At 46.5% G+C, this 9276-nt stretch overlaps 1 protein-coding gene across 1 annotated transcript in view; it reads left to right on the top strand.

Annotated features, from left to right (window-relative positions):
• Positions 1-18: 18 nt before the first annotated feature.
• The window catches only part of LOC108673368 (Down syndrome cell adhesion molecule-like protein 1 homolog), a gene marked incomplete at both ends in the record, with an annotated part of 25467 nt that continues 16209 nt past the window's right edge, over positions 19-9276 (top strand). Inside the window, 8 exon segments of the mRNA XM_047882001.1 lie at positions 19-187; positions 2044-2190; positions 3081-3213; positions 4178-4314; positions 5395-5480; positions 7044-7113; positions 7346-7488; positions 8233-8387. Of these exon segments, the coding sequence (XP_047737957.1) occupies positions 19-187; positions 2044-2190; positions 3081-3213; positions 4178-4314; positions 5395-5480; positions 7044-7113; positions 7346-7488; positions 8233-8387 (1040 nt within the window).

Consider the following 9276-nt stretch of genomic DNA (forward strand, 5'->3'; position numbering starts at 1 on the left):
CCCTCCCCCCCTCTACACCCAGAGAACTGGGAGGACCAGAGCGAGCGCCTGATGGTGTCGGACGCCAACATCGCTGCGGTGTTGGACCTGCGCGCCGCCACCACCTACCACTTCAGGATCATCGCTAAGAACGAGATAGGGCACAGTGAACCATCACACACCGTCACCATCATCACGGCCGAGGAGGGTGAGTGTGATGCAGGTCACCATCATCACGGCCGAGGAAGGAGAGTGTGATGTAGGAATAAAATAAAATCGCCTTTTGTCAGTCAAGTTACAAACGTCAAAAAATCGACACATGAAATAAAGCAGTCATAGCTACAAATGCATTCGTTTTCTTTGGAGCTATCCATAGAAAACTGGCTTTTGAACACTAACTAAGGCATCATAGTGAGCCATCACACACCGTCACCATCATCACGACCGAGGAGGGTGGGTGTGATGTAGGGCAGCATAGTGAACCATCACACACCGTCACCATCATCACGGCTGAGGAGGGTGAGTGTGATGTAGGGCACCATCATCACCGCTGAGGAGGGTGAGTGTGATGTAGGGCAGCCCGGCAGCATAGTGAACCATCACACACCGTCACCATCATCACGGCCGAGGAGGGTGAGTGTGATGTAGGGCACCAGCATCACGGCCGAGGAGGGTGAGTGTGATGTAGGTCACCATCATCACGGCCGAGGAGGGTGAGTGTGATGTAGGGCACCATCATCACGGCCGAGGAGGGTGAGTGTGATGTAGGGCACCATCATCACGGCCGAGGAGGATGAGTGTGATGTAGGAAGAAAATTAAATCGCGTTTTGTCAGTTGAAACATCGAGAAATCGACACATGAAATAAAGGAATTATGCCTATAATTGTGCTCGTTTTCTATGGTATTCTCCATAGAAAACGGGCTTTTGAACACTAACTAAGGCAGCATAGTGAACCATCATACACCGTCACCATCATCACGGCTGAGGAGGGTGAGTGTGATGTAGGCACGAAAATTAAATCGCGTTTTGTCAGTTATGTTACAGACGTTGAGATATCGACACGTAAAATAAAGTGGTCATCGCTATAATTGTATTCGTTTTCTATGACCTTATCCATAGAAAAACGAGGTTTCGAACACAAACTCCGTTATTAGTAAAACATTCGCATGACCTCCGCACAAAACCTCAACCAAAATAAACCTAATTACTTCAATTCATTGGGAATAATTAATGATACGCTGATGATTGTTATCTGTACGCAATGATAATAGAATTATCTAGAGGCATTAATGGTGTTTATGTGTTGATGGATGACATGAAAAATAGCTATTTTAAATCTAATATAATAAATATCTATTGGCCCCCAGTTGAGCTTTCCCGCCATTTTCATCGCCACGAGTTTCCCGCTAGATAAATAATTGTTAACAAAAGTGCATTATTTGGCCTTGAGGTTCTAAATTTAATATAAATAAGTAATTTTAAAGACAAGATATTTTATTGATACGGAAGAATTATTTTATTATGTATTTTTTCCAGCGCCCAGCGGTTAGTATAAATTTAATATAAATGTAAAACTTATGAGACATAATATTTTATAAATCTGAAAGAATTTTAAAAAGAGATTTTCTATAAATTTAATAAAAATAACTAATTTTAGAGACAACATATTTAATAAATATGAAAGAATCTTTAAAAAATGTATTTTTCATTGAAAATAGATAATTTTAAACATAAGATATTTTATTAATATGATGGAATTAAAAAAAGATATTTTTCTCCAAGATAATAGGTAATTCTAAAGATAAGATATTTTATTATTATGAAAAAATCTTTAACAAAAAATGTATTTTTTTCCATAAAAATAAGTAATGTTAAAGATAAGATATTTTATTAAATATGAAAGAATTTAAAAATATATATTTCCAGTGCCCAACAGTCAGTTTAAATATATTAAATATGAAAGAATTTTAAAGATAAGTTATTTTATTAACATGAAAGTATTCTAAAGATAAGATATTTTATTAATATGATGTAATTTTATAAAAATATATATTTTCCCCAGCGCCCAGCGGTCCCCCCCGCGACGTGCGGGCGGAGTACGTGGACCAACACAGCCTCAAGATTACGTGGAAGCCTCCACGCAACGAGGAGTGGAACGGCGCCATACAGGGGTACCAGGTACGTGGTACCAGGGTACCAGGGGTACCAGGTACGTGGTACCAGAGGCTATACAGGGGTACCAGGTACGTGGTACCAGGGGCCCAGGGGTACCAGGTACGTGGTACCAGAGGCTATACAGGGGTACCAGGTACGTGGTACCAGGGGCTGTACAGGGGTACCAGGTACGTGGTACCAGGGGCTATACAGGGGTACCAGGTACATGGTACCAGGGGCCATACAGGGGTACCAGGTACGGGGTACCAGGGGGTATACAGGGGTACCAGGTACGTGGTACCAGGGCTATACAGGGGTACCAGGTACGTGGTACCAGGGCTATACAGGGGTACCAAGTACGTGGTACCAGGGGCTATACAGGGGTACCAGGTACGTGGTACCAGGGGCTATACAGGGGTACCAGGTACGTGGTACCAGGGGCTATACAGGGGTACCAGGTACGTGGTACCAGGGGTNGACCTGACCCACTTTACTGACCTGACCCACTTTACTGACCTGACCCACTTTACTGACCTGACCCACTTTACTGACCTGACCCACTTTACTGACCTGACCCACTTTACTGACCTGACCCACTTTACTGACCTGACCCACTTTACTGACCTGACCCACTTTACTGACCTGACCCACTTTACTGACCTGACCCACTTTACTGACCTGACCCACTTTACTGACCTGACCCACTTTACTGACCTGACCCACTTTACTGACCTGACCCACTTTACTGACCTGACCCACTTTACTGACCTGACCCACTTTACTGACCTGACCCACTTTACTGACCTGACCCACTTTACTGACCTGACCCACTTTACTAACCTGACCCACTTTACTAACCTGACCCACTTTACTGACTTGACCTACTTTACTGACCTGACCCACTTTACGGACCTGACTCACCTAATCTTTTGTTTAACCTGCCAGACGAGACGACCATCGTGGCCAAGAACACGCAGGGCACCGACACGCACCTGCACGGCCTCGACAAGTACACCAACTACACGCTGCAGGTGGGTCAGTGGGCTGTAGGTGGGTCAGTGAGCCCTGCAGATGGGTGGTGGGTTGTATAGGTGGGTCAGTTGGGTGCAGGTGAGTCAGTGGGGTGCAGGTGGGTGGTGGGCTGCAGGTGGGTTATGGGTGCTGCAGGTGGGCGAATGGGACCTGGCAGGTGGTGCGAAGGGAAGGGTAAAGTGTGGCAGAAACTTGGTTGTTCTCGGAGGACTAAGCGGTACTTATGACCAAACACCCCTTCGTATCCTTCTTATCCTCTTAGGAGCGGTTCTCTGCGAGAAGGACTCAGAGCCTGTCTCTTATACACATCTAGATGTGTATAAGAGACAGATATTATATTATAGGATATTATAGGATATTATGGGATATTATGGGATATTATAGGATATTGTATGATATTATAGGATATTATAGGATATTATAGGATATTATGGGATATTATGGGTTATTATAGGATATTATGGGATATTATAGGATATTATGGGATATTATAGGATATTATAGGATATTATGGGATATTATAGGATATTATGGGTTATTTTAGGATATTATAGGATGTTATTGGATATTAGGGTAGGATATGAGGCCAGGATACTGGGATATAAGGCTAGGATACTAGGATATTAGGCTAGGATAATACAATAATAAGCTAGGATAGTAGGATATTAGGCTAGGATACTACGATAATAAGCTAGGATATTAATCAGCATTGTCTGGGGCTTTTACGTCCGGGATACCTTCTAGGATATTAAGGATAGTGAGTATCAATGTACCATGATCTACCCTAACGTACCCTAACTTATCTTGACATACCCCTACCTCACGTACCCATACGTTCCCTGCTTACCCGAACGTGTCGCTCAAACCTACCCCACGTACTTCAATATACCCCAACATACCCTAACGTACCCCCAGTCTCCCCCAACATGCCCTAACGTACCCCTAACCTATTCCAAAATACCTTAAGTACCCCTAACCTCCTCCCTAACGTACCCTGACGTACCCCGCAGCGTGTACACGGAGTACGGTGTGGTGGTGTCTGCCTTCAACAAGATGGGGTCTGGGCCCAAGTCTGCCATGGTGCGGGCCTACACCAAGGAGGGTAGACCCCAGCAGCCTCCCCAGGTGAGGGGAAAGGGATATGAGGGTATAATTATGTAACTTACCCCTCAGAACAAGGTAAGGTTACCTAGTCTCTCGGCCCTAATAAAATTCGGGTACCGCCCAGGCTTCTGCCCAAGAGTCGCTACACACTCGGCTAAGAGTTATTCTGGGTCTGCTTGGCCACCCGATCGAAATCAGCTTCTGGTCAGCGTCTACTTTCCGACTTTATAGTGTCCTGAGAGTATGACAAGTGTGTCCTGAGAGTATGACAAGTGTGTCAAAGTAGGACAAGTGTGTCCTGAGAGTTTTAAAAATTGTGTCAAAAGATGACAAGTGTAATATAGAATGACAAGTGTGCAATGCCGAGCCTGCAAGTTGCCCAGAGGCTGCACTTCAAGCCCGGTCGGAACGCACATTAGCGGCTGATTTACGCGCTCCCCGAGTCCTGGGCGGCGCCTGATGCAGAGTTGAGCTGGCATCAAAATTTTATTTAGGAGTACGTGTACCATGGGGCTACTAGCCCTTAATTAGGGAGTGTACCATGGGGCTACTAGCCCCCAATTAGGGAGTGTCCCATGGGGCTATTAGCCCCCAATTAGGGAGTGTACCATGGGGCTACTAGCCCCCAGTTAGGGAGTGTACCATGAGGCTACTAGACCCCCAATTAGGGAGTGTACCATGGGAGCTAGTGAAGTGTGTCAAGCTAGTGAAGTGTGTCAAGCTAGTGAAGTGTGTCAAGCTAGTGAAGTGTGTCAAGCTAGTGAAGTGTGTCAAGCGAGTGAAGTGTGTCAAACGAGTGAAGTGTGTCAATCGAGTAAAATTAGTATCATTTTACTTGTATCATTTTTTTGCCTGACACACCTGACTCACTTTTGACCATTTTTAGAGTAGTTTGACCCACTTTATTGACCTGACCCACTTTACTGACCTGACCCACTTTACTGACCTGACCCACTTTACTGACCTGACCCACTTTACTGACCTGACCCACTTTACTGACCTGACCCACTTTACTAACCTGACCCACTTTACTAACCTGACCCACTTTACTGACTTGACCTACTTTACTGACCTGACCCACTTTACGGACCTGACTCACCTAATCTTTTGTTTAACCTGCCAGACGAGACGACCATCGTGGCCAAGAACACGCAGGGCACCGACACGCACCTGCACGGCCTCGACAAGTACACCAACTACACGCTGCAGGTGGGTCAGTGGGCTGTAGGTGGGTCAGTGAGCCCTGCAGATGGGTGGTGGGTTGTATAGGTGGGTCAGTTGGGTGCAGGTGAGTCAGTGGGGTGCAGGTGGGTGGTGGGCTGCAGGTGGGTTATGGGTGCTGCAGGTGGGCGAATGGGACCTGGCAGGTGGTGCGAAGGGAAGGGTAAAGTGTGGCAGAAACTTGGTTGTTCTCGGAGGACTAAGCGGTACTTATGACCAAACACCCCTTCGTATCCTTCTTATCCTCTTAGGAGCGGTTCTCTGCGAGAAGGACTCAGAGCTGGCCGAAATGAGAGTGCCAGTCCTGAATCCTCATGAGTCTTTGGGCCTGAGTGTTGGGGTTCGTTGCGGTGAACTTTGAGCAAATAAAGTTCAAATGATAGAGTGCTTCTACCGATGTGTGTCGTGGTAGTCGCGTTTTGGATGGTTGGTAGGTGCATGATGGTGAAGGGCTGTGGTGGTACCAGACAGGACGTGGTGGAACATTCTTCTGCCAAGGTGTGTCGGGGTGGTCGAGTTTTTTATTGTTGGTAGGTGCCAGATGGTACAGGACTGTGGTGGTACCAGACAATACGTGGTGGAAAATTCTTTTTCCGAGGTGTGATGAGGATGATCGGGTTTTGGATGGTTGGTTAGGTAGGTGCGAGATGGTGGAGGGCTGTGGGTGGTGGTACCAGACAGGACGTGGTGGAACATTATTCTTCCAAGATGTGATGGCGGTGGTCGAGTTTTGGATGATTGGTAGGTGCCAGATGGTACAGAGCTGTGGTGGTACCAAACAGTACGTGGTGGAACATTCTTCTGTCAAGTAGTGATGGGAGTGGTCGAATTTTGGATGTTTGGTAGGTTCGAGATGGTAGAAGGGTGTGGTGGCACCAGACAGGACGTGGCGGAAAATTCTTCTTCCAAAGTGTGATGGGGTGGTCGGGTTTTGGATGGTTGGTTAGGTAGGTGCCAGATGGTGGGGGGCTGTGGGTGGTGGTACCGGACAGGACGTGGTTGTACCAGACAAAGCGTGGTGGTACCAATTTATTTACGACTAAACTTTATATGGGAATTAATTATTATGGTTAACAGGTTTTATTTTAAAATATAGACAGGCCCTTAGTCAACACATACACTCCTAATACACAGCTTTAAGAACTATTTAACTCAAAGGTATTAATCAATGATATATTATAATTATAAAAATGATATTCTAATTATTAAATATATTGTAATGATAAAAATTATATCCCAATCATTAAATATATTATAAATTATGATAATGATATTCTAATCAACAAATAAGTATTTTATAATGATGATAATGATATCTTAATCATCAAATATATTATAATAATGAAAATGACATTATAATAATTAAATATATTACAGTGATGATAATGATAAAATGATATTCTAATTACTAAATATATTTTAAATATAAAAATAATTTTATTATATCACAATAATATAAGAAAATGAAAATGATTGCATTATTGACCATATTATAATTATATATATTGAATATTATATTATTAATAATTATATTAATATAACAATGTGCAGGTTCTGGCCTACACTAACGGGGGCGACGGGGTCAAGAGCCCCCCCACCCACTGCCACACTGACCAGGACAGTGAGTAATTACTGTAAAACTAATTAATTAATTAATTAAATGATAATTAATCTTTATTTAAACTAATTTATTAGTTTACTTTAATTACTTACTTTACCTAGTTACTTTAATGTGTTTACTACACATTAATTTATTTACTTATACCTAACCTAATAATAAGCTAATTAGTGAAATAATATGTAACTATATTAATCTATTATTAATCACTAATTAACCCCCCTCCCCTCCTTAGTCCCCGAGGCGCCCACTTCAGTGAAGGCGCTGGTCACGTCCGCCGAGAGCATCCTTGTGTCCTGGCAGGAACCCGCGCGTCCTAACGGCGTCATCACCCAGTACACCGTGTACCACAAGCGCCATGGTACCACGGACCAGGAGGTGAGGGTACCACGGACCAGGAGGTGAGGGTAAACCGTGTACCACGGACCAAGAGGAAGGCCGCACTGTGCGGGGTCCAAAGCTGGCAGCAGTACTCAAGAAGAGATGGTGGGTGGATGCCTGGTTGGAGGTACACCGTGTACCACAAGCGCCATGGTACCACGGACAAGGAGGTGAGGGTACCTCGGACCAGGAGGTGAGGGTACCACGGACCAGGAGGTGAGGGTACACCGTGTACCACAAGCGCCATGGTACCACGGACCAGGAGGTGAGGGTACCAACATGGTACCACGGACCAGGAGGTGAGGGTACACCGTGTACCACAAGCGCCATGGTACCACTGACCAGGAGGTGAGGGTACACCGTGTACCACAAGCGCCATGGTACCACGGACCAGGAGGTAGGTACCAGAAAGAGTGAGTCGTTGGTTCGAGCCTCCCGAGCCTAATTTCTCGGTATCACCGGTGGGTGGGGCTTGGTAGCCGACGAAGGCGATGTATCAGCATGGCCTTGAGAATGTAACCTTGGTTATAATGATAGCGATAATATAATAATAGTGACTAATGATGATGATGACAGCGTGATGGGTTCGCTCCCCCAGGCCACGGTGCACCGGCTTCCCCCCACGGCGCTTGGTAGCCGACGAAGGCGTTGCATCAGCATAGCCTTGTGCGTGATAATGTTAGTGATAATATAATACTAGTGACTAATAATGATGATGACAGCGAGGGTTCGCTCCCCCAGGCCACGGTGCACCGGCTGTCCCCCACACAACTCACGTTCGAGGCTAAGAATCTGGACCGCCAGCATGCCTACGTGTTCTGGGTGACCGCCTCCACCCTCGTGGGGGAAGGCGACAAGAGCCAGAGTGTGCACCTCAAGCCTTCGGATAAGGGTGGGTGAATGCCCGGGTGTTGGGGGAGGGTGGGTGAAATTGCCGTACTGTATCAACCGTGAATGGGGTCCAACGCTGGCAGCAGTACCTACTCAAGAAGGGAGGGTGGGTGAATGCCCGGGTTGGGGGAGGGTGGGTGGATGCCCGGTGTTGGGGAAGAGTGCGTGAATGCCCCGGGTGTTGGGGAGGGTGGGTTCTCTCTGTGGGAGGGTGGGTGAAATTGCCGTTCTGTATCCACCGTGAATGGGGTCCAAAGCTGGCAGCAGTACTCAAAAAGGGAGGGTGTGTGAATGCAAGTGTTGGGGGAGGGTGGGTGAATGTCCGGTGTTGAGGGAGTGTTGGTGAATGTCCGGTGTTGCGTGTGGGTGGGCGAATGCCCTGGTGTTGGGGAAGGGTGGGTGAGTGCCTGGGTTGGGGAGGGTGGGTGAATGCCTGGGTGTTGGGGGATGGTGGGTGAATGCCTGGGTTGGGGGAGGGTAGGTGAATGTCCCCGGGTATTGGGGTAGTGTATACCCCGTGTGGGTATGTTTAGTGATCACGTGTGGGGATGGTTGTGAATCCCCGTAAGGGTGGGGTATATGAACTTACATATGGAGAAGTGGGTGAATGAGTCTCCTTGTGGGATGTAAGGTAGTGGGTGTGTAATCCCTCTGGGGAGGTGGGGTGATTAAACTAGTCCCTTTGAGGAGGTGGAGCGAATGCGTCCAAGTGTTGGGGCTCTAGAGATTTTGTATAACATCTTTACTTTTTCCTCTGATATCCCCCTATCGCCCCCCAACCACTAACGTACCCCCCTGATGTACCCCCTAACGTATTCCCCCCTCTAACGTACCCTCCTAACGTACCCCCACCCCTCTAACGTACCCTAACGTACCCCCCACCCCTCTAACGTA

Source organism: Hyalella azteca, unplaced genomic scaffold (genome assembly GCF_000764305.2).
Source record: "Hyalella azteca isolate HAZT.00-mixed unplaced genomic scaffold, Hazt_2.0.2 contig9387, whole genome shotgun sequence".
NCBI lineage: Eukaryota > Metazoa > Arthropoda > Malacostraca > Amphipoda > Hyalellidae > Hyalella > Hyalella azteca.